At 41.2% G+C, this 27,632-nt stretch overlaps 1 protein-coding gene across 1 annotated transcript; it reads right to left on the reverse strand.

The window, feature by feature from the left end:
- Positions 1 to 127: 127 nt before the first annotated feature.
- LOC310965221 (STE20-like serine/threonine-protein kinase) lies at positions 128 to 27,344 on the reverse strand. Its single transcript, XM_083938711.1, has 18 exons — positions 26,662 to 27,344; positions 24,775 to 24,939; positions 21,116 to 21,164; positions 20,721 to 20,870; positions 18,260 to 18,332; positions 17,507 to 17,701; positions 17,263 to 17,344; positions 15,684 to 15,815; positions 13,428 to 14,273; positions 13,207 to 13,337; positions 12,805 to 12,928; positions 10,410 to 10,589; positions 7,885 to 8,014; positions 4,684 to 4,808; positions 4,396 to 4,587; positions 4,138 to 4,263; positions 3,886 to 3,999; positions 128 to 2,198 (listed from the first exon to the last, which is right to left on the reverse strand). The coding sequence occupies exons 1-18, from the start codon at positions 26,809 to 26,811 to the stop codon at positions 2,052 to 2,054; spliced, it is 3,111 nt and encodes a 1,036-aa protein (XP_083794837.1). The 5' UTR covers positions 26,812 to 27,344; the 3' UTR covers positions 128 to 2,051.
- Positions 27,345 to 27,632: the final 288 nt, after the last annotated feature.

Below are 27,632 nucleotides of genomic sequence, written 5' to 3' on the forward strand. Positions count from 1 at the left end.
GGACATGTTTAAATTAGATCATGTTTGTAACAGATTTTTTTTATATACACAACTGTTTATAGAGGCTTTAAGCGTCACATCGCTGTCAGACAATTAGTGTATTACTACTGAGGAGACGAAACACAACTGTAGTACAGAGGAAAATGTTTATTTACAGCAAATGAAAATCTACATTACACAGGCATTCTAAAAACTATACATTTATTTAAAAAAATGCATAATGATTTTGATATATCATTGTTCTCAGTTAGAATTGAATCAATTAACTTTATTTTTGTAGAATCTAACTGACCAACAGAACAAGAACTGACAGAATTGATGTTGTACTCATGTATTTTTCTATGCTGCAAACCTCCAGTGAGTGAATAAGCTGCAGTACAGATGCTGCAGCGTGGGTGGTACATTTCCATATAAATAACTACTGAGAATGTTTTGTAAAAGGTGCACAGCACTCCATTGCATTTTTTTGTACATAACAGTTCAATTATTAAATACCTTTGACTACCAGTAACGCTCAATAGCCAATCAAAATGAGATGAGAAAATGAACCAATCACAAGTCAAGATGGCCTAAACCAGTCAGGTCCATTTCAACTGCATCAGATATTAGATCAATATCGTTCATAATCCATCAGCCTAGATAAAAACATGCTAAGAGCTCTTGCTCTGTTTAACACCGCTTCTGTTACTTTGCTTCAGATATTAGAACAGAGGTTGGTGAAATTAAACAAAGTCTGACGCGAATCTTTAAACAAGGTCATATCAGGTGTACAGAATATCCACACAGCTGTTTGGAATTATTAAGGCTATTAGCTAGCACGACAATGAAAACAGTATTTCAATAAAAAGAAGAAAGAAAAGCCACGCGGGCCTCTTGATAATTCGCCTGGGAGCAAAATACCTTCTGAGGAGGCTCATGGAGAAAACCGACGCAAATACAAAGGAGTCATCGTCATCTGTAACTGCACGTTATTTGAGTCTAGCTGAACTGAAAGCTGTTTGTAGCTTGGATTAGCTTAGTGAGTTTTGACAATGTTATAAGAGTTCCACATTCCACATCAATAGGAAACTGTATTCTTTATTCATCCCTGAATACCGCTCCGACAGATACATCATTTTTCCTTGACAATAACAAAGTGGTGTTACCTAAAAAATAAACCCAACAGGGACATAAACGCTTGTTCGACAGTCTTTGTTTCTGCCACCACAGTGATTTCCTTAGTGTCCAATTAACAGTGATCCTTTTGTCTCTGTATGTAAACACCATCTCTACTGTACGCAGCGCACAAACTCGTGGTGTCCTCCGCTGCTGGTCGCTCAATAGTAATCTCAAGTCGAGACAGGAAGGCATTCGGAAGAAAAAAACCCTGAAAGAAAGAATCATTTCTGCTGGAGAAAGTTCCTGAAGCTCACTTTGAAATCATGCTTAATTTTAACTTCTAATCCATCACAACCTAAATCACTAAGAGCTACGTGATTTCATTAAAGATATACTGTATCGACATACCTTCAACACGAGTGATATTTAAAAGGTCTCCTGGAGCGGAAATACATTCTGTGTTATGATTAATTATAAATGATAAGGTTGCTATTTAATATTGAATCAAATGTTCAAAGTGGTATAAAAATCCTATTCTTTTTCCGTGCAAATGTCTAATGAGAGAAAAAGAACTGAGCAGCAAATTATTATTAGAAATTGCTTGGATTTAAAAGCCAAACAGATTCAATTCTACAGGCACTGGATTCTTTATAAAAACAATTCGCTGAGAGAAAGAAGGTTGGACAGAGAGCTACTTCACCTTAGTGGTTTTGAGTTGAGGACAAGAACACGGAATCAAAAAAATCTCCTTCATCATTCTCCTTCCAAATAACTGTAATAGTGTGTAAACTACGACAGAATGAGTCCAGAAACGGAAAATGCTTCTTACACCCTCCAACAGATTTAAGAGGATGAGGGCGAGGCAGCACAGGCTCCGTCTTTACTGTCGGCGTGTGTGCGCTTGTGTCCGCCTGCACAGTGTGTACGTCTGTGCATGTGTACGGAGGTTTCGACTAGAAACCTGTGGAGTGGACGCTGGGGATCGGGTAGAACTTGGAGATGCGGCTCTGGGTGGAGGGGTTAAGGCACTCCGACTCTCCGCTCATCTTGAAGAACACTTCCTGTTCCTGCAGCTTCCTGGCAAACTCCTCCTCCAGGGCCTGCGGGACACATACGGAAACATGTTGATTTAACATGACCATTTAGCAAAAACACTTAGTTGAATTTAGACAGTGTTTTAATCTGGGTCCTTTATACATGGAACTACTGTCGTATGTGGATCAAACAACTGAGTCGTGTATTCAGCTAGCAAGGAGTTAGACAAGAGTTGGGGCGGCAGTAGCTCAGTCCATAGGTGACTCGGCTGGGAACCAGAGGTCCGGTTCGGGACCCTGTGTGAACCATGAATGGAGTGTGGATTGGCGGCTGGAGAGGTGACAGTTCATCTCCTGGGTACTGCCGAGGTGCTGTTGAGCAAGGCACCGAACCCCCAGCTGCTCGGGGCGCTGAGCCATTGGCAGCCCCCTCCCTCTGACATCTCTCCATTAATTGCATGTATATAGGTCCTGTTTGTGCATGTGTGTGTATTTCAGGCCTGTGTGTGTGTAACAATGTATAATAATAACAGAGTTAAAAAAATTGAATTTCCCTTGCGGAGAAATAAAAGTAATTTTTCTTCTTCTTCAAACAGTCGGACTACTCTGCTTCCTCTAGGAGGTTAAATCTCTGCCTGTTGCATTAGTGACGGACGACTGCATAAGTGTAAAATAGTGTTTTCAAGTAAATGACAATGTTCTGCCTGTAATTGTTCTGTCGACCTAAACAGATCACTGACAACACGATGCCTGTGGGAGAAGGCGGCAAAAGAAAGGCGGCTTTTAACAGCATCAAAGACCCTGTTTCCACCTGGTTCTAACATCCGTCCTGATTGATCTGTCAGTGAATGCTCTCAGCTCTCGGACACATTCTTGTACACACTGCTGAAAGAAAGGGCCCCTGTCAGAATATTGTGCTTTAGTTCCGATGGGACATTTTTTTGGACTGCTGGTGTTTCAGATGAATAGATCATCGGAGAGACACCCCTGGGTCACTGGAGGAAGTTTATTTTGCTAGCTAAAGGGCGAACGCTGAACACATCTTAACATTAGCTCAACTTTACTTGTGTTATAGGTTACTGGGTGGTACCAACTGTAATTCCAGTATGGCAATTTTAAATGACTGCAGTCTATTATCTGCGCTGCTGTGGTCTGAATGGGGGGTGTTTACACCGAGGCCACATGTTATGGGCGGGTTTTAGAGGAATACTGCGGGGTTATCAGCGTGACAGTACAAAGGTTAAACTTTTCTTTCTCTCGGCTAGCGGCGCAGGGCCATTTACACCGGCGGACTCAAAGATAGCCCTAGCTTGGGGCGCTAGTGGAAAGAAGGCTAGTGTGGTGCAGATAAATATACATTTTATGATGGTTATGAAATGAAAGTAATTATAATGTTTTAAGACAGTCGTGACTGAAGACAGAATCAGTATCTCGTGATGCTGTGGGAACTTTTCTAAAGTAAAACCAACAAAGTTCTTTTTTGAGACAAAGACAATTTTGGACAAAATACTTAAAGTATGAAATGTTATATGAGATCCTGCCTCATCTCAACATTAATATGGCAATGGATTCAGTTTTTATCATATCACAGAATAATAATATCAGCTCATGTGTCTGTTATTTTTCACACCAGCTGGAAGTACCTTTATAACATATACATGACAATGTATATGTGTCAAAGGCACCTTCAGATGTTATAAAGTGGAGGCGTCAGGTTTTGGCAGGTACACTGCAGGCTGATATTATCGTCTACCTTCTTCCTGGGTCGTAGTTTCTCCCTCCACTCTTTCAGCTCCAGACTGTGCTCCTCGTCCAATTCCTTCAGCTTCTGGGTCTCATGTTCGATGAGCAGGTGGCACTTCTCGTTCTGAAACACACACAAGGTACAAAAACGGAGGGGTTTTACTGGGTCTGCGGTAGTCTTTTCAGAAAAAATAAAGCGGATAATGTGGATAATAACATTCCACAAAACACATTTACATGTATGATTTTTTTTTATCTCTACCTGCATCTGCTGAAGCTCTCGGATGTTGGCGTCACACTGCAGCTGCAGGTCTCTCATCTGGTTTTCATGTTTCTGATGCTGATGGAGCCTCTCGTTCTTTTGTCTCTTCTCTTCCTGCGCTGCAAACTGCAAAACAGAGACATGATCAGACTGATAAGGAATTTGTGCCCACTGCGTTTTGGTTGGCTTTCTGATCTACGACAAAAGGAAAACAGTTCATTTCACTCCCAGCATGTTACATCCTGTATTGCTCGTCACCTGTTTGACCTTCTCCCTCTCCTGCTCGGGGGTGATGACAGCTCCAGTGATACGGAGGCTCTTCTTGAACATGGCCATACGGGTCTTGGCCTCGCTGCGCTGAATCTTGGGCAGTCTGGCTCTCTCCTGCGTTTGCTTGTTCTTCATCTCCTCGATCAGACGCTGGTTGTAGCGCTGCATCTGCTCCATCTCCTGTACAGGGCACACACCAGCAGACACAGAACATGAAGGGAGCTTCCAGAGAAACGTTTTCAAACTTTTCAAAAAGCTACAATAAGCCTCCCGTACCTTCTCGTGTCTCTTCAGCAGCTGATGTCTTTGCATGAAGTACTGGTCTTTGAGCTGCTGTTTGAACAGCTGATGCTTCTCCTGCAGATGGCGCTCTTCCAGCTCCCACATGGCAGCCTCCCGTGCTGTTTGTGGATACACAAGTGAACAAAAGACAAAGCTTAATGATAAGCTATATAATAAGACCTTTCGATTATTACTGGATGGTCTGCAGTGGGAGACACGGAGCAGAAGACATACAACAACAGTGCTGAACTGAAGTCACCTCATTAGAAGCAAACATCAACATCAACTTCACTAATGAGGTTTCAGCTTTTAAGCTTTGAATCATCTCACAATCCCTATTCCCAGTGAAAGCCCCTTACATGCTCCTAAAGCCCAGTTACACTCCCGTGACATGGTTCACTGAGCATTTCTGAGAAGTGTTGTTTGTGCAGCTCCTGGCCCATTAAGCATGAAATTAGGTCCCAGGCAGTGCTAACTGCTAACAGGCTGCTGACCACTGCTGCTGAGTCTAGGGACAGACTGATATTGGATTTTTGAGACTGATCCCAATATAGAGAAAATTCACTGATTACTCATATGGTGGCTGGTATAGTGAATGTTTGAGCTGGAAAGAATATAGACCTTTTTAATGTGGATTTTACACTGATATGACTCTGCACAGGTGCTCAGAAAGCTGCTTTCCTAAACTAAAAAACTTGATTAAAGAATACTTAACATAATTATCTATACAGTGAATTGCATTTTCAACTAATTATAGAAATGAACACTGAGAAAAAAAATGAATAGATACAAATAAAATAGATAACTAAATAAACATGTTCAGTATCAGTCAATTGCTTAAAGCTGCGGTCGGCAAGTCTGGCAGATCGAGCTGAATCAGTCATATTTCAAATGTTTACAACTGTCACGCCCATCCACTGTTTGTCAGTGCACGTGCACCAGATTCCTGTGAACGCAATAAACAGCATGGAGTACACGCTACATGGAGGTAGGCTGGCTGACTTACTTATAGATAGCAACCGCTATTGAATTTAGCATACACCTACCTTGAGGTTTGTGCCTGTGATATTGTAATGGGCTTGCAAAACAAACAAGTAGCTCTAGGTGCACGTAGAGGTGCGTTTTCTTTTCTAAAACGGGATGATTTATGTTCTTCTATCGGAGCACAGTGTCGGGCGGCCTCCAAAGAGGGCTTGTTACCTGCTAATCTGACTCACTGTCAATGAGATGAGTGCTGATGAATATGACACAATAAGAAAATGAAACCTTTTGCCACCACCGAATAGAGTGTTAACCTGCCTGGATTAAGAAATGAGTGGGGCATAAAGCACAGTGGCAGTACGTTGTCTTAGGCCTGCATTCTCATGATCAGTTCTTATTCTTCTTTTTCTTTTACTTAATCATTTGCTTTTTATGACCAATCCACAGCCTGTAACTCAAAGACTTCTGAGAATGTTTGAGATCTTTGCTTTAAAAAGGCCTAAATAAATAAATAAATAAAATGATCTAAATAATTGCAGATGAATTCAGCTCTTGGTGTTTTGATTTCCATTAAAGACACATCTTTAAATTCCAGTATTATTATCACAGTATGAGTTGACATCATGCAGTAAACCGAGCCACTGAGTACAAACACCAGGGTTCCTAACTCTTTTCTTAAGTCAAATTCAAGCACTTTCAAGCATTTCAAGGTGCATTTTTCAACTATTCCAGCTCATTACAGCTGTGGTAAATGACATACTTACATACAGTAGTTTCACGTTTAAAATGTGTCATTTTGTGTCAGTTTGTAAGTGAACTTAGTATTCTATATAACCTACATTTCAAGCCATTTTAGGCACTTAACTCAAAATCCAAGGACTTTTCAAACCTTGCACCGAGTTTTTTTTAGGAAGACCTGTATGAACCCTAAACACTAATGCAGAAAACACTTGTGCGGCCTGGTGCCAGCAGCCATACAACGTCTATTGAAAGCTGCGGCTCTTTGATTCTGCAGCCAAAGGGTGGCCAAACTAAAAGTTGTGGACAGTTCTGCCAGATAATACCGACGTCCTGTGACACGTCGACCTATGAAACACATGAACATGCCTCCCAGCTGCATAAAAATGTATAGATTCAGCACTATTAACTAATTTACAACTGCTGTCCCACATCATGGTATATGATACTTCTATCTACTGTATTTCTCTATGTCGGTCAGTGTTTACGTAATGTCCTTACGTAGCTGTAAGTATCTTTGAATGGATTTCCTATCCACTCACAGGAACACCTGTCCTATCTGGCCTTCATGGTTTATGTTGCATACGTGTCATATGAACGTTAGCGTTGTACCAGTATCTGAAACTAAATATACAGTCGGCGTTATCGGAGCCTGAAAACAGTATCTTTTGAAACCAGGTTCCAGAGTGGGAAGATTTGAAAACGCCCCCCCATGGCGTTGTCGTCTGGGCGGTAAAACTTCATTATCTGTTAAACGATGCTGTCATCGCCCCACCTCCGGCCTCTAACCGAGAGAAAGACGGACCCTCAGACCGTTTACTGACCTGTACTCTGAGCCACATTCATGGGAATTAATAAAAAGGCGAACGATAGATTTCTCCCTTTTCCCTGATGGTCTGAATAAGGCGCTAAATTGGTCACTAGTCGCTTTTTATAAATAAAGTTGCTAAGAAGGTGTGAAAAGTTTCTAAATCTAGTGAGAAAGTGCCCGCCTGTGAGCGCTTTGGGACGGGAAAGGGGCTCACAGCAGCACCCTCTGCTTGTTGAGGACACTAACTGCAGAGTGATTGATGCATCAGAGTCCAAAACAGCACAAAACTCTCCACTAACACCAGGAACAGTGACACATTTCTCTCTAGGATGGAGGAGGATTTGGGAAGTCGCCAGATTTGGAGAGAAGCTCTCCGGTGTTTGTATTCTCCACAGTGTCTCCCTGTCTCTTCTTCTCTGTTGTCGGTGTATTTCTGTGGCAGTAACAGCGCCACATCCAGGCCTGGCATGTGTACTACAGCGTTTTTATCCGGTTCACTGGTTTAATGTTGACGCCGATATTTCTTGACTGAGACCAAAACGACAAATTAGTCGACTAATCAACTAAGAGGGGGCAGTCCTAGTTTCAACCACTGGAATATTTCCCTCCCTCCACCTTTCATGTCAGGGTTACCTGACGGACACTAGCTGGTTATTATTCTTTACCTCGGAGAAGCTGCTGCTTGTGGTTGAGGCAGTCTCTCTCGATGGTGGCGAGCTCGTGTTTGTGTTGCTGGATAATCTTCTTCAGAGCGCAGTCGAGATCCTGCTGCTGCTTCTGAAGAAACTCTTGTTCCTGGACCAAGGATGACAGATTACAAATGACATGAGGAAAACAGGTCCTGGCATTAATCTCCTGATCTACAATACACAAACAATTAGTGATTCCCTGAACCTCCATCGACAATAATCAATGTAACAATAATGTAAGCCTAATCAGCGAAGCACTTCTACACAATAACTTCTGACAGACAGAAACACTCATCTCCTGCAACGAAAACCTTTATCAATACACTAAGCTGGATAGGCTTTCTGAGGCCATCTGAGTGTGTGCGTGTGTGCATGTGTGTGTGTGTGTGTGTGTGTGTGTGTGTGAGTGCTGGCCTGCAGGCTTCCTGCCAAGATCAACGCAGGCTAAGCATAGGTTGAGCTGATGGACCAGACAGTTACAACCACATACTGCTTCACCTGCTTGTCACATTAAGACAGCCTACTTGGCTCACCTAACACAGAGGAACCTGGCATTTTATGCGCAAATATAGTGCCCAATTATATATATATATAAATAGCACAAAAGGTTCCGGAGAGTTTTCTCTTCACAAAGCTGCTGAAACCAACTTTTATTCAGGAATTGGTAGAAGTCTCAAGCTAAGAGAAATGCGGGGTTGACCCTGTTGCTATGGATGATGTCATGTTTTATGAGATTGTGATTGGTTGTCACTGTCAGTGAATTCTTGAACTAAAAAGTTGCACTGCTTGAACATGAAACAAAGAGAAAGCCTTTTTAGGATTGTTTGTTATTTGCTCTCAGTGACTTAGGGGTCTTGTTGACTATTTCTAACTTTTCACAGACTTAGGAGCTGATTTAAGCGCTTTGTGAAATACTCTTAGAAGAAAAATTGTCAAATGAGGATTGAAACGCAAGTTTGGAGCTACCTTTAGCCTTAAGATGTTTGGGAATACAGGGCCTGATCTATTTGAGCACTGGTTCCCAACCTGGGGGTCCCAAAGCCCACTAGGGGGCGCCAAAGCTTGATGTGGGATGGCAACGCCGTCTTGATTTTAAGGGATGCAAGACAACTCTTTTGTTTTTATTGTTAAATATAGACAGTTGCCCTATATCTCAGCATTTCATTAATTTCTAAACTTAAAGAAGAAGATTGTTTTAATATTATTATAGATATGAACAACTTAAGGACATGGTGAACAGCCTTGTCCTGCAGTAGCAACAAACTACCTCAGAGCTAATAGAACAATAGCTGAGAGTCAGGGAAAAGAAAACACTGAGTTCATTCAGATCATTAAGTTAAAAATTCTAAAACTACAGACAGATTTGTAATAAACACTATGAAGGTGCAATAAGGTTCAGAGGAAATAATCTCATCTAAATCGCTTGGTTTACACCAACTTCCTACAGTTATTTCATCAATTATCGGGTTAATTCTTCTTATTCTTTTCAGTCGTTCTGTGCCCTTATTGTTATGTAATAAATAGAATATAAAACATGTCACTTAGTCAGGGCTCGTCAGTTGAGTCAACGATAGAAAAGGGCTCCCTTAAGGGAAAGGTTTGTGTACCACGGCCTTAGAGAACAATAACTGTGGACAAACGAAACCCTCCAATGTACAGCATTTCATTCTCAGCAGTAAACATTCATCTTTGTGTGACCAAATTAGAGATTTGCTTCTTTGTTGATAGCATAGCACCACTTTCAGCTTGGTGTTTGCATGCACTGATATTAGTATAGAAAAGACGGTGTGTGTCGTCCGAAGAGTTAAGAGTCACACTTTAAGAGACACAATAAAGCTACAAGAAACTTACATCCTGTATGGGAAAGTTGCAAGACAACTTAAAGGACTGAATCATTACATGGGCCACTCCCTGTGGATCACGGTACATTACCCTCCTACACACTGCCATAAACACTGCACGCTTACATACCCACTGAAGGAGGGCACTGCAAAAGTTACAGGATAGGAAGCTGCAAAACACTTGGATGGTTTGTTCCAACCAAAGACGGAACAACAAGAGTTGAGAGGAACAGGTATGTGTCAGAGTGTCAGAGTCCACAGCAAACTGAGCCCTCATTACCTGCTCTGGCGTGGCTTGGATAATATCCTCTTTAATACGTTTCATGATAGCGTTTGTCACGTGATTTGGAGAAAGTCCCACTTCCTGTTTACCCTGTGTCAGGGCAGCCATGAGCAATAAGAGGGGAATAAAATGAGACAAAAGCTGTGGATAAATTAGCCCTACGTGAGGAAATAAATGAGAAGTGGCAGCGCAGACTGATTTAGCCCCTGTGCAGGTCAACGGTGGTTACGTAAACACTAATTAAACAGATCACAGAGGCATACGTGTCCAAGTATCAAAACAGCTTACTATAAATAGGAAGTGTACAAAATATCCAATCCTACATGTGGGCAAGGGAAGTGAAAGGAAAGTACATTTGATGTGGTCCACATTCTCACCTCTTTCTTGCGGTTTTTCAGCATGTTCTGGTACTTGGAGAGTTCTTTGTCCTGCTCAGCTTTGATGCGTTTGGCCTCGTCCCTGAGCCGGTTTGTGTGCTCCTGCTCGAGCCTCTCGATGGTCTGCTTCTGCTGCCGCTCCAGGTTCTCCACCTCCTGGTCATACTGACGCTTCTTACTCTGTAGGACAGAGTGGTCCGCATCATTTCAGTGAAATTAATCGTTGTAAAAGAAGAAGCAAATTGTGCTCTTAGAGGCGCTTTGAAGAAGCTGCAGGTGTGAAACACATTTGGGAGATGGCGAATCAATAAAGATGATATTCGAAATTGAAGGAGGAATATTAAAGCAGCCACTACATGGGTATGCCATACAAAATGGAGGGATCATTTGTATGGAATCAGAATAAAAAACTTAACTATCAAACAGAAATAATAGTTTAAGAGAGAATACAGCACAAAAGCAAAAACAGCTCAGTGGCCCAGATGAATCTACCTTGTTTCCAACCTACTTTAGATGAAACCACGACCACTTCTGTAAGACGAAAGCCTCGACAGCTGCGTTCCCAGGAAAACCGCACTCACAGAGTAAAGCAAGCCTCACTCACTCCCCTCGATATTAAGAAGTTTTGTTTCATAATACTGGCACAAATCTGACTCCATACAGACGCAGTGTGTATCACTCTCAAAAGATCAGACAATAACCTTCATTATGTAAGTTTTCAAAGCAATATGAGGCAACGGTCCAATAGAAGCCTAATAGTCCCTACATGAATTTCTGATGAACACGAGCACTGTCCTAAACAGAACTATACAGAAAATGAACAGCGCAGTTAGTGACATCCACGGTAATGACTAGAGCTGCAAAGATCAATCATTTAATTAATTAGTCGTCAAATATTAAATGAAATGCCAACTATTTTATTAATCAATGTCTTGCTTTATGTGATTTTGTTAAGAAAAAAAAGATTCTGTGATTCTAGCTTCTTAATGTGAATTAAGATTATTTTCTGGTTTCTTTAATCCCCCTGATGTAACCTGAATATCTCTGAGTTGTGGACAAAGCAAGACATTTAAGGACGTCATTTACTGCTTTCAGAAACACTGATCCACATTCCAATTCTATACACCAAACAACTAACAGAATCAAGAAAATAGTCGATAGATCAATCCACAATGATAAAAACGGTTAGTTGCAGCGATAGTAACGACAACTGAGGGGAACTAAGCAATCGTTCTCACAGTAACATCACCAGTTTGCCATTCACAAACTGCCAGCACCCACGGCTAACCCACAAGACTCCAAATAATGTGGCTCTGTGCAGTGGAAGAAAGCAACATACTCAGATGAGTCATCGTCTCTCACACTTTTTCCTACATCTGGAGGGGTTTACTTTTTTGCCTCCCTGTTTTTTCTTCTAAGGTTTCCAAATCTCATTATAATGCAACTTCAGGAGCCGTTTTGTGGACCTCAGCATGAAGTGAAGAGCCTGACAACCTCCACAAAAAAAGGCATGACTGATTGTTCATAGAGGAATTTGGAAAGAGTTCCACATTTGTTGCCATTTTTTACTTGATGAAAAGTAAGTAAACAATTCAGAAAGGTTCTCCAACATGATAACTTATATTCACATAACACGTATGACAGATATTAACGTTGTCTCCGTCCTTCGCTCTATTTTTTTATAACCCCATTTGGAAATAGAGACTAAGTGAACAAACAAACAGGAAGTAGTCATCATAAACAGCCACGACAGCTCAGGTTTTTGTGAATACATGAAGCAAAAGCCACACAAAAAAACACTTCCTCTTCATGGAAAAGCTACAGTATCAAATGTTTTGGTAAAAGATTTACAACTGATTTTTACAGTGTCTTCTGTGGTTTAACAGGTATGTGTGTCACTTGGGTTGTGTGCTCTTATACTTCCGTCTATGTGTTTTAGACTATAAGAGGTCGCTCCTCAGGTCTTCAAAGAATTAGGTTTTGGTTAATGCAAGGTAACGGTTTGATTTGGGGATAGGAAATGCATCGTCTTAATACTGGTCCTGAAAACATTTAAGCAGGGATGCAACTGTTTTGATTTGTTAAGTTTGGGATTGAGTGTTTTACCTGGAAGTAATAATTTGTTTACACTTGGGAAACCATGGTAACAGCTGTTAACTATTTGTGAGTGAGACACATTTTTCTGCCATGACCGGAAATACGTCATGAGTGGGCTAACAAATACCAACAAGGTGAAGAAATAAAGGAAGAATATTATTCTCTAAAACCCAAGCAGAATGAGCTTGTTTGTAATAATCTTCTGCAGTTTTGTTGGATATTTCGGAGCCCATGCATCAGAGCTTTCAAAACAAAGCCAACAGTCTCAGCCTTGACATTTCTGACTTAAGTGACTCACTGTGGTCTCCTGTTCAAAGCGCCGGTAGATCTGTTCTTTTTGCTGCTGCAGCTTATTGCTGAGCTGCTGCTGGGCCCGCTGCTCCTCCTTCTGCAGGAGACGCAGCTCCCTCAGCTCCTGGCGCCTGGAGATGTGGAGGAAGAGAGGAGAGACAGGAAAAGGGGTGGCAGGGAAAAAGAAAACGTATGTTAATTATGTGTCTTTGATGAGGATAAAGAAGATCACAGCTTTACCTCTCACTTAGTTCTGAAATTGCATTATAAAGCCCTCAGAAAATGAAAAACAACTAGTGAAAAAGATTCAGCATTTAGACGATTAACTCCACACAGTCTGGCACCTGGGCATTAAATATTTGCATAAAATTGATGGCCAGTGTGTTTGCAAATGGAATCGGGGGATTACCTCAGGAACCTCATCTCCTCGTTCTTGGTATCATTGTCAGTGATGATCTTTGATGTAGTCACGCTAACCTCCACTCCATCCACCATGAATTTACGAGTCTTCTTCAACGTCTTCTTCTGACGTCGGTTGTCCTGTGGGAAAAAAACAGGAAGAGGCGCTCATACATGTATCTGCTAGTGTGTGAGTGTCTGATATTTGAGTGTGTGGACTGTGTGAGTTACCTGTATGGAAACAGATCCAGGCTCTTTTGTTTTGGACAGAAAGCTTGAGATGGACAGATTCAGGTCTACACTGCTATTGTCTGCAGCCGAGCCTGAGTCTGAATCTCTCTCTTTGTCATCCTTTGCTTTGTCTGGAACCGTCTTCTCGTCTTCTGCATTTGTTTTCTCCTTTTCTGTGGGTTTCTCTCCATTCTCCTCTTTTGGGAAAACTTTATCCTGCTCTGGTAGTGTCAATGTAACCTTGAGATTTTTATACCGGTCCTCTTCCTCCTCTGCTGGTGTGTTTGATTCCTCCACAACAGCCATCTTTTCCTCCGGAGGAGCCTCAGTGACCTCGGAAGTCTCTGTGCTGCCCTGTGGATTGGCTGGAACCTCTGCTGTGTCCACTTCCTTTTCATCCTCAACTGTTATCTCCAGCTGCTGCATTTCCTTAGCAGGAGCCTGTGGTTCGGCCTCTGGTTCAGCCTCTGGTTCAGCCTCTGGTTCAGCCTCTGGTTCAGCCTCTGGTTCAGCCTCTGGTTCAGCCTCTGATTCGGGGGAGGCAACATCTTCCACTGCTTCTGGAGGCTTCTCCTCCACTCGTTTCTGTTCTACCTCTCCATCCTCCGCTGGAGCTGTTGAAGCCTCCTCCCTGTGCTCCTCAGCTGCAGCAGCTAAAGGAGCAGCAGGCTCCTCAACAGAACTAGTGTCCACCACACGGTTGGCCACAGGGAGCTCAGTGGGTGTGGGCACGGATACAATTGGCTCAACCTTCTCAGCGACTGATTCCAGGATGGAGGGAGAGAGAGGGATCTTCTCATCCTCTGAGCTGGCAACACTGACATCAGAGGGGGCACGTTTGTGGCCCTGAAGAAGGAATAGAAGTGACAGTTAGAGAAGTGAGGAATGTTGGTTTTGCCTAAAGCTACAACGCAACAGGAGTGCACTAATGTAATCACCAATCACTATTAGAGCTTGAACAAGTAGTTGATTAACAAGAAGACAGGATAGAGTGCTTTTTCTCCCATGTTTTCAAAAACACAGAAACAAAAATGATCCATCAACTAAAAACAGTTCCTCCTAGGAGCGTTGTCTGTGCTAACGTTAGCTGCAGCATGTTCGGCGTTGGGGTGGAGCGAAGGCTGAAGAGCTCCGGTGGGAGGTGAATTGTTACACAGATGTGCTATTTATCCATGTTTCCACTTGGACGTTTTTAGAACTCAAATGTCGCCCCCTGAACCCAGCAACAACTCATCATCTGTTTCTCATCGGTTTCATTTCTCTCGTGTCCTGTGCGTCAGTATAACGGGCCGGGCAGGAACTCTTGCAATGAGCAACGTTCCATGCAAAAATAAATTCCGATTAATTGTTATTTTTTTTGTCTCGTTAAATTTTCTGGAATGAATCGATTAATTAATAGAAATTAACGCGTTAAAGTCACAGCCCTTATCTCAATATTGATGTATATCATGAAATAGCAAGCTCTAGTTTATATGAAAGAACCTCATGGCCTGTTTTTGTATACTTGTGTGTGAATGTATCCTGTAACAGATGAAAAATACTGAGTATTTTCTCATTTTATTAAGAACTTAACTGCGTAATATAAACTCAAAATATTTCACATTAGATTTTCTGAAAAATATAAACTCTCTATATATGATTTCATCCCGATATGATTCCATCGAAGGATGATAACTGAAAATATCGAATTATCACACAACACTATAACAGATTCATCGTTTTAAGTAAATTTTCAAGCAAATATGCAAATTAGCTTTTTCTTATCTTTAGGTTATTGGTATTAATAAAGAAAATAATTAGCAGGTTAATCAATAATGAAAATAACTGTTAGTTGGAGCCCCATCACTATATATAAAATACAAGAATGTTTTATGCTGCTGGGTCAGGAATGCATCAGGATGCAACTAATGAATTCATTCATCTGACGATTATTTTCTAAACTGATTGATCGTTAATGGTTATGATTATATGAAAATTGTGAAAATTATTCAGAGCCTAAGGTTATGTACCGTATAGAAATTGCTTTAAAAAAAAGAAAAAAAAACCCAATCAGCAGTCAAAACTAAAAAGCTATCCAGTTTACACTGATGCAACACGCAATAAACAGCAAATCCTCTTGTAAATCAAACTTGTAAATCTATATAAAGTACAAGCAAATTTGTGGCACTTAGAACAGGTGTAGGTATACAATGCATCTGAAAATTCAGTATGCCCTGCATTTTCCCCTCTAACAGATTTTTGTTAATGTTTACACACCAGGTGTGCGTCTGTCTCTTCCTCCTCTTCTTCCTCTTTGTGATCTTCAATCTCCTCTGTGACCTCAGCCTTCGCCTCAGCTATGAGCTCCCTCAGGGGCCTGCTGTCTGTCACACTGGACACAAATGGATGCTGTGCAAAAAACAAAGAAATCAATATGTTATTTTATGTGAACACCCAGTGCATAGAATATGCTGTGATAATCTCAACCTTTTACCTGCTTCAATAAAAGCCCTTCAGCTGTTGGCACAAGACTTGAAACCCCACAGGCAAATAATCCCATAGCTTTTGAGATATAAATTGCTCCCTGACAGTTCTATTTGGACTATTTAAGACACAACAAAGTACACCGAAATAAAACACACACGCTAGACAATAGTGTGGAAATGTCTTAAACGATCTTTCCTGCACCCTTCTGTTACACTTACTCTTGGATTTTCACCTCACAATAAAGAGAAATCTTATTCAATGTAAACAGATATAAGACTACACACACTGCATCTAGATCTACTCCAACCTCACCTTCTTCGGCTTGGAAATCTTCTGCACATATTCTATTGCAGGCCTGAGAATATGCAGCTTCTTCGATACTAAAACCTTCATTGGTGGCAGACTGCTATTTTGTATTTTCATGCCCATCGAGTCTTCTTCTGCGCAAAAACAGTCCTTTAGCTGCAGCGTTGCTACAGTATTTCCTGTGTGTGTGTGTGTGTGTGTGTGTGGTCTGACTGCTTCTCTGCAAATAAGTGGCTCTGACTTAGTGAGCACCTTAAACCCTACGGAAAAAGAAAAGCCTCTAATGCTGATGTCAGCTTAGGCACAAAGGGATGAGTGTCAGCTGTGCCATGTCACACAGTTCAGTACCGGACACAGAACAGGTAAACAGATGTCGTCTAGGACTCTGCTACTTATGCTCTGAATGGCAGCTGGTACATGGGTGTGGGATGGGGATTGAGGATTATCAATTGATTTGAGGGAGCAGGAGATGAAAGATAGTGGAACATGGGTGAAGATGTGTGAATGTTCAAGATAGTGATTTTAAGATAATCAGCATTGGCCAGTGCCTTCAGAAATTTTAGTTAATCTGCCTGGTAAGCGCAGAAACATCTGCAGGCAGCTTCGTCAGTGTGGCTGCTGATGAACGAAGTTAGCGCTCCCCCTTCAGTCTAGCTAAACCAGCTTACGGGGCATGAAAGACTATTATATAGGCTCCCCCAGACAACATTCCTGCTCTCAATGAGTACAACATTTATCAGATTTGTCATTTGGGATGGTTGCTGGATTGCTGGATGTTTAAAAAAAGTTTTTACTTCTGAATTTGCAAACTACACCACAAGTTTTAGCCTAAATTCAACAAAGGCAATGCAGTAAATAACAGTAATAAATAATTGTTCATTTAAGTTCAGCAATTTTGTGTCTCATTTTTTATGATTATGAAATCGTATTTTATCAGGTGCCAAAAAACAACAACATGATATCGGCATGAAATATCAGAGATCGGCCACCCTGCTCTCTTAAATATCGGCATTAGTCACTGAGAAACCCATATCAGTCGACCACTAGCTGAAGAGAAAGGTACCTGTAGCAGCTGTGTTGGAGTCCATCTGTTGTCCACATGCTTGTCCAGACACCGCTTCAAGAAATCACTGAATTCTGCTGACCTTAAGGGTGGAAGATGTAAAAAATAAACTTGAATATGGTCATGAAAACTGAGTGACATAAAGGCAAACAGAACTAATGCAGAACTAATACATGGCCATTCAAACCAGCAACCTTCTCCATCTTGCCCGGACAGGGTCATGAAGCTGCACGCTGCCACTCACCAACGTGACGGCTGCATCAGGGTTGGTGGATCTGCCTTGGCAATTTTCAGCAGGACTCTCATGGGGTTCATCTCGTGATTGGGCGGCTCAACCTGTGCCAGCTCAATCAAGGTGACTCCGAGGGACCAGATATCAGCCTTGTAGTCGTATGGACGGTCCTTGGACGTCTCGCACATCACCACCTCTGGAGCCATCCTGGGAAAGAAGTCATGGAAAGAAGAGATTGAGTTCATGGATATTTATGTTTTCGGCTCAGTTCGTCTGTTTGTTTTTCACTAGGGTTAGGGAAAAAAGCACCAGCCCAATTTACATGAAACTCGGTGGAAGATGTGTTGCATGGGCCAAGGAAGAACTAATTAAATTTGGTAATGGAACCGAATCAGGTGAATACATAAATTATTTCTCACTCGTTAACATTGCTTTATTTGTGCTGCATTCCTGATCATAGTTCAAAGCTCACCTGCTAAATTCCCTTTGCTCTTCGTTGTTACGCAAATACTGGGGGAAAAAAATCACTATCTAATCACTACTAACATACTATTAATGTGTTGTTTAAATACTCTGACCAATCATATACAAGACATCTTCTTTGTAGCGTCTATGTTGTTTCCACATTACGACTTAAAGCTCAGGAACATACTGAAGTGGAACAACTTCCCAACTCAGGAAAATGGGATTATCTGAGGTGCATGTGAATGCACCATTAGCATTCGTGCAAGATAGGCAAAAAGGCAAAACTTATATTCTACTCACCAGTAAGGCGTTCCAATGAAAGAGTCTCTCCTCTGCAGGGTTTTGGTGTTTTTGGCAGATACACCAAAGTCAGCTGGAAGACATGTGACAAGGCAGATCGGAGTGTTTTCATAATGTCGTCACACAAACCAAAAGCACAAAATGAACAAACAGTCCCCTTGAGTGGTACGATTGCTAATGTCCAAGAAACCATATGCTGTTACAGCATTCTTTTTACATTTGCATGATGACATCATGACTGTGTTGTGTGTGAGTAACAGCTCATCGGCGTCTCGGCCAGCAGGCAGATGCACAGGCAGCTCTGTGTGTGTGTTATGTCACTGGACAAATGCTTGTTGTGTGTTATTTCACTAAGATTGTTCCATTAACCAGCAGTGACTCACCCCCTCTAAGTCAGCTACGTTACTGCATCTGCTGTGGATACATGTTTCTTTTTACAATTTATGTTTGCATTCGTTGGTGATTTTTCTAAAGGCGCATTTCACTGAGTTCACACATAAAGTTCAATATACTTATCACACAGTAAATCTATTTAGCCTGTAACAACTGTTGTGTAATCACTGATCTTGTGGTTTGCTTTGACAGTACTTAAGGCACAGAATGTGCCACCAACATGGTTCTTAAATTCCAGACACACTGAATGAGGACAGTGTCAAACAGATACGTGCCATTCCAAGAACAGTGGACAAATAGACAGAAGAACAACAACTTTTTGTCAAACTCATGGTCTAATCAAAGATGCTATTCAGTTGCATTATGGGAAATATTGGATCCAGCGTTAATATGCAAAATGCTCATGGGAGTTGGCCTTCAGAGATGAGATTAGCGTCTTTAGAGATGTTCTGATACTATTTTTTTTCCTCCTGATACCGATTCTGATACCTAAACTTGTGTATCTGCAGATACAGAGTACTGATCCAATACCAGTGTGTTAAAACTAAAGCCTTGCGTAATGTACACATCACCGTTTTGCTGGGGAGATTTTCCAGTGTAAGATATTGCTGAATTGCTGACATTTAGCGGGGCGGCTGTGGCTCAGAGGTAGAGCGAATAGTCCTCTATTCAAAAGATAGGTGGTTTGATAGACGGTATGTAGGTGTCCACTGCCATCAGTGTGAATGTCTGTGTGAAAGTGCCTTGAGTAGTCAGAAGACTAGAAAGGCGCTATATAAGTACAATTCCATTTACCATTTACTATTTACATTTTGCTCACATTATTATCAGGTGATAAATTACTGAAATTCGCTCCGAAAACAGTAGTTGCCTGTAGCAGCACAGTGCAACTTACTGTGTAGACTAGGGTTTTACGAAGCAAAGCAAAGAAGGAATGATTCTATTACTTATTATTACTGGTTGGAATAACGACCAGAACTACAAAAACAAAACAGAAATTTGCCATTCTTACTTGACTGTTACAACATGGGTGCTACACTTTTTCTTGCCACACTGTTTTACATGCAGTGTGAAATGCCATTTGAAGGATCATGTGAACTTGTAAGCCTTCTGCATTAAAGGAGAGTGTGACCAACATCCAAGTCGTAAAGACAGAAGGAAGAAAAGAAAGTAAATGATACCTTGACTCGACACAGTTGTTTGTCTCTCTAGGGTGTTCTTAAACCAATGCCCTACTTAGATAACTCTACCTAACAATCTGTGGCCTGCATGTGTGAAAGAGGCTATAAATGGATGGTATCACTGTACGGTACATTCTTGTGCCATTTTCAGTAGTTAAATCATGAGAAAACACAAGATAAATTCACGGAGACTAAGGCCAAAGGCACAGAGCCGACATTGCTAGACTGTGAACTCATTTATGAAGGTTTCCCCCCTAAAACAGCAAGACAATTCATCATAGTTCTTGACTTTCTCTTATACCCTGTATGAATTACACAGATTACTTTTGTTCCCTCCACTCATCCCACAACAGTATGCATTTAACCATCTATGGATTGAGGGTCACAACCGCAGGCCTCAAAAGTGAAGCCAATGGTGAAGTGCCTTAAAACTCCTCTGGCTCCAAAATAAGTCAGTTTTTATAGAAGTCAATGAGGAAATGATCTCACTTCTCACTTCATTTATTACCTCAGTTAACATTTTCCTAATGACTTTATGGTCTCAATCAAAGTTGCAAGTCTTTTTCAGCACGAAGGTCATTTAGTAAATTATGGTCCCAATTAGAGTAAAACAGATAAAGCAGGGGCTGCCTTAGGGCAGGGCTACATAACAACCTGTTAATCAGGATAAGGGCTTAGCGATACATATCTAAGGCATTGTGTACATAAAAAAAAAACAGTCAGCTTGTTTTTGAGTGTTAATTTAATGTTTTCGTTATAGAACTTTGACTTTTTCACAGTGTGTCTTCACTTCATGAAAGTTAACTGTGTTTGTCAGGATCTTTAGCCACCCTGCCTGGAAAAATGGTTTATTTTGAGATGTTTTTTTGATTAAACTGTGCCCTTACCCAGCTTGACATCGCCGTCTAGCGTGAGGAGGATGTTGCCAGCCTTCAGGTCTCTGTGGATGATTTTGTTGTCGTGGAGGTAGACGAGGGCCTCCAGTGTCTGCTTACACACCACCCGGATCTGAGGCTCTGTCAGGGGTCTCTCCAGTTCTACAGAGGAACACACAAACACATGCTTAGAATTCAAGACCGTGGAATACACAAATGTAACCTAATCCTAGATGGTAATATGGGCTTAGCAATATGCATTGTATTGATGAAGGAAAAAATGAATGTGTAAAGGGTTTTTGATGTCTAAAACTGGTGTTTTTTCCATGTCGCAGTTTAGAGCTGCTATGTGAGCAAGTTCCTTTTTGACGTTACAACCTGTATGCAAAGTGGAAATGCTGACTCACCTAGCATGACTGCATCCACAGCCCCTCCTGCGCAGAACTCAATGAGGATCTGCCAACAAGGGGAAACAGTAGCAGAGTCAAAGGTTTTTTTCAACACAGGTATTTGTTAATGTAAAACAGTGTGCATCAAAACTCTTTATTATTAAGCTTATTAAGCGTTCATTATTTAGAGCATGGATGTTCGATGCAACAAAAAGATCAAACAAAGGGGATGGGGGCAGGCCAATCATGATGCAGTAATGCTCTGGTTGGATCCGGTGACCTGTTAAATCTATAGTGGGGGTTCTGGAAGGTTCTGAGGTTCAGAGAGACATGTCTGGCACCATGTTTTTAATCTGCTGAACATGCATACAACACTCAAATGGACACATCATAATCATGTACCTGAACTACTCATTTGACTAAGAAAATTTGAGAATGAACCACCACCCAGCCTGCGTGAATGAAAACACTGAGCCCTTGAAGGCATTTAGGAGCTTTCAGTGTGGCTGTTGACGTAAGAGGATTGGCCCAGTTGGGGCCACATTGTGGAAAAGTTTAGCACAGCTGCTAGCTAGATATATTGCAAGACCTCATTCAGTAAATAGGATTAAAGTTTCTACGGACAAAGAACTTTAGGACTTTAGGGGTGAGTATGATAAGGTAAGGTAAAGCATCTGGAGCATCTTTATTAAGCTTAGAACACGATGTGAGGGAATCTATGGAAGAGGAAGTAAAGCTGCAATTATGCAATTGTGTAGCCATTGAGAAACAAATTGTGGTTGATACGTCGGTTAAGGCCCTAGTTCATGTTGTAGGGTCAGTGACAAAATCTTCTAAAAGCCTATTTCCTAAAAAAAAAAGATTGACTCTAACTTTTCACCAAGGTTCAATGGCATTCCACTATTCACTTGAGCTTTTCAAGACTGTTCTACTTACCACAACAAAGCCCTTACAAGGCATACAATGTCTGAAGTCTCTGAACAGTCTTGGCAATTCAACACGCACACCATTCTAGTGTTTCTCTGTAGGCGTGCTGTTGTTTTAATGGCTCTGCTGTTGTACAAAGGCCCCCACAGTGGTTTTTCAGAGTGGTAGCAGGGAGAGAGGAACCCAAGGCCAGGGCTGTGGCTTCCTCTCCCACTTGTTTATTTGACATACACACAAACACATGGAGAAGTAGGCACCCACATCTTTTCTAATTCATTCATGTGGCACATAGAGGGAAGATATGAGACTGTATGTGATCACACAGACATGTTTTAAGGCCTAAAAGGATGGAAATATTAACACAACCACAGCCTAAAGCCTAGATATTGTTGCTGTGCAACTGAAATTATAGCATAACAGCAAGAGGAAAACAAAGGTCAATGGCTGACACAATTTAGTATGCAGTTATAAAATAAGTCACATCCCAACTCTCCTGGGATTATGCGGAATAATCTCCAGGAGGAAATGTCCTGGACACTCTCAGCTCTTTGCAAAAACAGGTGCCACACAAGCCAAGATAAAAATCAACAGACAAGCTCCATCAGGCTACGGCCATTGTTCAGAGGACAATGAGGAGGAAAAGGGCTGAGCGCTCAGTAAAATGCACAGAAATTAAATACTATGGTAATCATGAGAGTTTCTAATGACCGGACTGTCTTTTTAGATGCTTGTGTAATGATTCACATTAATCTGTGAACAATGGTGGATGTGTTATTTGCTTAGCATGGTTAGATATTAGTGTACGTAATCGGGGAGAGAACCAACCTGTGATCTACCTCAGTCAATGACTGTTTATCTATTTGTTTTTAGGTTTTATTTATTTAGCACAATTTAAAAAAAATACACGACTACTGACAAAGAAGAGAAATAACATACAGTGCAGGAAGAGGCAGAAAACCCAGTGGGCTTATTTGAAGCCTCCACCTAAATAATGTTAAAATTTCACAATATTATAAAGAGACACAAAATTAACAAACAAAAATAAAAAAATAAAAAGTACCTAAAGAAATAATAAGTTAATAGTAACAAATTATATATAATGAACAAAAAATAATAACATACAATATAAAAGCAAAGGAAGTGAGTATATAATATGTAAATGGACAAATGAGTAAAGAATTAACAACAATACATTAAAAACGCAATTACAAATCAACCATTAAATGATCTTTTAAGTTTCTTTTATAGCATGTAATGGAGGAACAGTTCTTTGACGGATGGGAAAAGCCATTCCATAATTTTGTACCCCTAAATCTTATTGAAAATTGACCTCTACTAGTAAGAACTTTAGGAGGATGAAGATCTGAAGATTGACGAGTTGAGTGGGAATGGACCTGTGAATTTGCTTTAAAGTAAGTCTGGAAATGCTCAGGATTATTCCCTTCTTATAAATAAAAACACATATTTGAGAAATATTGATGTTGTAAATAGTAAGAATTTGTAGTTTTTGAAATAAAGGAGTCGATGGGAAGTGAGACTCTGATCGAGTTGCAATTCTAACAAAACGTTTCTGGAAGACCAAGATTTTGTAGAGAGTACTAGGAAAAGTACTCGCCCAAACTATATTACAATATGAAAGATAGGGATAAATTAGACTGTCATAAATATTGAGGAGACAGTTTGTGGTGACAAGATGACTGACCCTCCTTATTATACCAAAAGACTTATTTATTTTTCTGCTAACCCAGTCAGTTTGTTTGCATGTTTCTTCATCATCATCATGCTTGTGTTGCGTTGAGGTTGAGGCCAGTGGTCTTAAAATGTACACATTGCAAATAAGCACTTCTAAATCAAATCAAATTTCATCAGAATAAAAAACAAGTTAGATGCTGCTGTTTTGTCAGTGTATGAAAAGCTCTGAGAATACTACAGCAAAGGAACCTGCGTAAACTGCAAAAGCCTTGCAATAACAAAACACTGATGCAGGTTAAAAGGCACAAATACATTTGGGAGAGCCAACTCTGAGCCCATTTTTCCATTCTCATATCAACTGGAATAAGGAGCTTACAAATAAGACTGACAAACAGTATTTCGTCTGTGATTTTATAGAGCAGATTCACAGTGATGGGATTTACATTTACTGTTTCTTTCTCCCCTCCGTGTGAAGGATGCACTTCAGTTTTGCTTCTTGTGTCTTTTTGTAGCCTGCCCTCCTCAGAGACCTGGAAGCTACTTGACATCCTCCTGGAGCCATCTTATTTTATACACACAGTATACACATTTTATGACTCATTTTGTCACATGTATTGTCTATATTGTAATTTCATTATGTTGGTGTATTCTGTACACACACGTGTCGATACTCCTCTGTTGTTAGGGGTGTGGTTGAGGAGATTTTCATTATCAAAGGAAGGGCTGAAATGAACAAAGGGTGTTGTATGCCGTACAAAGTGTAAAGCCCCTGAGGCAAATTCATGATTTGTGAAATCTCGCTGTACAGATAAAATTGACTGGACCATAACATTTATTCATTTGTTTTTTCCCCAAGTGTTAGGCTGCACAAGCTGCACTGCTGAAAACATTTAATATAATCATATATCCTGATTTCAAGATTGGTCTAATTTGTGTTTCAGGAGGAAGCTTTGCTAAATCAAACTGCTGTACTGGGGCCATATGTTCCCCTGCTTGGGTGTCACACAGAGGAAACACTGATGACATTGTCTCTCCAGAGAGCTCTTCCCTCTACTCACCCAGAGTTTGCTCTCATAATAGAAAGCGTCAAGCAGTTTGACAATGTTTTGGTGATCGCAGGAGGCCAGGATGTCAATCTCCACCATGTAGTCCTCCAACTCCTCCTCTGTCTTTGTGTCAATAACTTTGGCTGCGGCTAGGATTCCCGTCTGTTTGTTCTGAGCCTGTAGGATGACAATGTTATTAGAATGTGTGGCCTGAGGAATATTGCAGTACATTTGGGTCAAAGTCTTAAGCCTTGCTTGCCTTGTATTCTGATCTAGTTCAGAAAATGTGTTCTCATTTTACTGCTCTGGATGAACCGGATGAACACAGGTAATCTTAAAGTCTCATAGAAGGCCAAACTTTGTTTACGTTGGACTTTAAGTTGTCTTGACCTCAGATCTGCAACAAACCCATCACACAACCTTGAAGAGGACCCAGAAACAACAGACAAACAGTCTGTGTTGCTGTGTATCTGAGTAAGTTAGCAAAATATGTGACATGACTTGTTAAAGTGGAAATTTCTCCTGTTTGTTTTGGCTTCTCTGCAGGCAGGATGTGCTCAATGAAGTTGCCGCTGCGATATGGGATGCAGCCACTTCCTGATGACCTGCCTGTGTTCCGCGTTCAGCCATACACGCCATTAAAAAAATATATACCCCCCCCCCCATAATATACTCATCGGTACTAAAGCAGACAGATTGTTTTTCACTATGAATCAATAGAGTGCAGACTATCCCAGTGATGCATCAGTGCAGTGGGAAATTACAATTGGTATGGCCCAAAGCCCAGAAATATATAACACGGCAATTTACTATTTGTAGATCTCCTTCAGCTTGACTCTGGAATTCCACCACCAGTTAGGACAAACATGAGTCACTTCCATGGAGTCACCATGATAAAATACCTGTTTTTGGTACTTATTTCCTTTCTTCAACAGTAGGTCATGTGAGCGCTGCTGTTGGAATGCTGGGAAATTGGCAACCTGTGACTAAACCATTGTGCAAGAAGATTAGGCTTAATTTAAGTATGATACGGAGTAAAACAGGCTAGAAATCTTGGGTAAATCCAACTATTTCAAAGTGTCTTAAAATAGCATTTGGCAACAAAGAGCAACACAGAACGTGTAAAGTGCAGTCGTTACCCACATACTTCCTGGTATCAGACTGGGTCGAGCCCTCCCGCGTGATAACATTTACTGTCACTCATGCAAATGATTTTTCTGGCTCCAGACAATGGCACTATTAAAATGATGACAAGGGGTTGCTTTGACATTGGGTCAGCTTTCTGGAAATGTAATGGAGGAATTATTTGGCTGGCTTGTTGGGAGTGTTTAAAAACAATTAAAGAATCACCATGTACATGGATGAAAGAGCTCCTTTTTGGAAAAAATGTCATATTTGTGACTGATCTAGCCAATGTTTATATCTGTATGTATATGACGAAGCATGACTGGCACATGTTCAAAATGACCAGCCAATGGAAAGTTGAGCAAAGCAAATCTACTAGCCACTTGCATATTTAAGTAGCATCTGGCTAGTAAATGGTGCCAAGTTGGTGCCCTGTGACAAAGATAGTACTAACTTTGGTCAAGCCTCATCTTCACTTTGCCATTGAGAGCAGTTAGAGAAGAAGTGAGTTTCCAGCACTGACATCTGGATGCCTGACACATGTAAACAAACATCACGGAGAGGAGAGTACTGGTTCGAAGACGGTGGGTGGGTCAAATAAGCATCACAAGGCTGACACTGCTGCTACCTTAAGTCAGGCTTCAAACAGGATTGTAAGGTACGGAGGGGTTATTAGACTCAAGTTTTGGCCCATATTATTAAAACACACCATAAAGCAAAACGGAGAAATGCCACGCTCTACAAAAACAACTCTCTGAAGGAGACATTTCCTACCTTGAACACTTTCCCAAAGGCTCCATCTCCCAGTTCCCCGATGATGTGCCATATTTCCTCTGGGTTTTCATCCCTGCGCACGTGCTCATACTGTTTCTTCTTCTTCTCGGATCCCAATTTAAATATTTTACGGAAATTAAAAAATGACATCCTGAATCCTGGGTCATTCAACTACAAAGCTGAAGAATGGATGGTAGTTTGTAACACCAAAGTAGTGTCGGTTTCCTTGAGCAGTTGACTTTAGTATAAGTCGTTGTACTAATATGTCCCATTAGTTATAAATAGCCTGGTCAACACAGTGCAGCTTTCATAATAGTTGGGATCAAAACCTAGCCTGGCCTTTGAAACTGTTTTGACCAGTCCAGAGAGTAGCTCTTCCCCTTTGGGTCATCGTTAACCCCTAAATGAAAAGCTAAGGGTTAACACAGACGTGTCCTAGCATCTGATATCCGCAGAAACGCGACTTTATTTTAATGCAAAGTAGTACGGGAAGCTCGTCGTTGTTCCAACTCCTGACGACCCACTGGCCCGACAACCCTGTGGGGCTCTTTCTCCACCAAAAAGAAGAAAAAGACGAGCGCGTCCTCCCAAATACTTGTATTCCACAGAATCATTCATTAGTTTCCTTGCGGCTGAACGCGAATACAGACGGTGCGTACATTAATATGAGCTATAACGGTGAAGAAAACAGTCATCTTTCCCTTGGTGTGAGACGGGTTTAGTAATCTAGCGGATTTAGTGTCTGTGCGCGTCCCCGGGTGCGCGCGGCTGCGGTTCTTTCTCTTCTTGCTCCTCGTGCCTGACAGTTGGCGGGGTAATTTCAGTCTTGTGCTGCCCTCGTCTGTGCGGGAGAACCAACACAACTGACGTGGGGACTTTTTTTCATTCACGACGACACCGTAGCATATCCGCGTCAAGGGAAACAACTAGTCCGCTGTGTAGCGTCAGTCTGCAGCCGTCGCCTCAGGTTT

Source organism: Echiichthys vipera (genome assembly GCF_963691815.1).
Source record: "Echiichthys vipera genome assembly, chromosome: 2".
Lineage (NCBI taxonomy): Eukaryota > Metazoa > Chordata > Actinopteri > Perciformes > Trachinidae > Echiichthys > Echiichthys vipera.

Excerpts from the sequence above, each read along its gene's own strand:
- LOC310965221 (XM_083938711.1), bottom strand. The coding sequence starts at position 26,811 with ATGTCATTTTTTAATTTCCGTAAAATATTTAAATTGGGATCCGAGAAG. Across the intron at positions 14,274-15,683 it reads AAGAGACAGACGCACACCTG|GGCCACAAACGTGCCCCCTC; the intron begins GTGTGTAAACAT and ends TTCCTTCTTCAG. Across the intron at positions 4,588-4,683 it reads TGCTGAAGAGACACGAGAAG|GAGATGGAGCAGATGCAGCG; the intron begins GTACGGGAGGCT and ends TGCCCTGTACAG.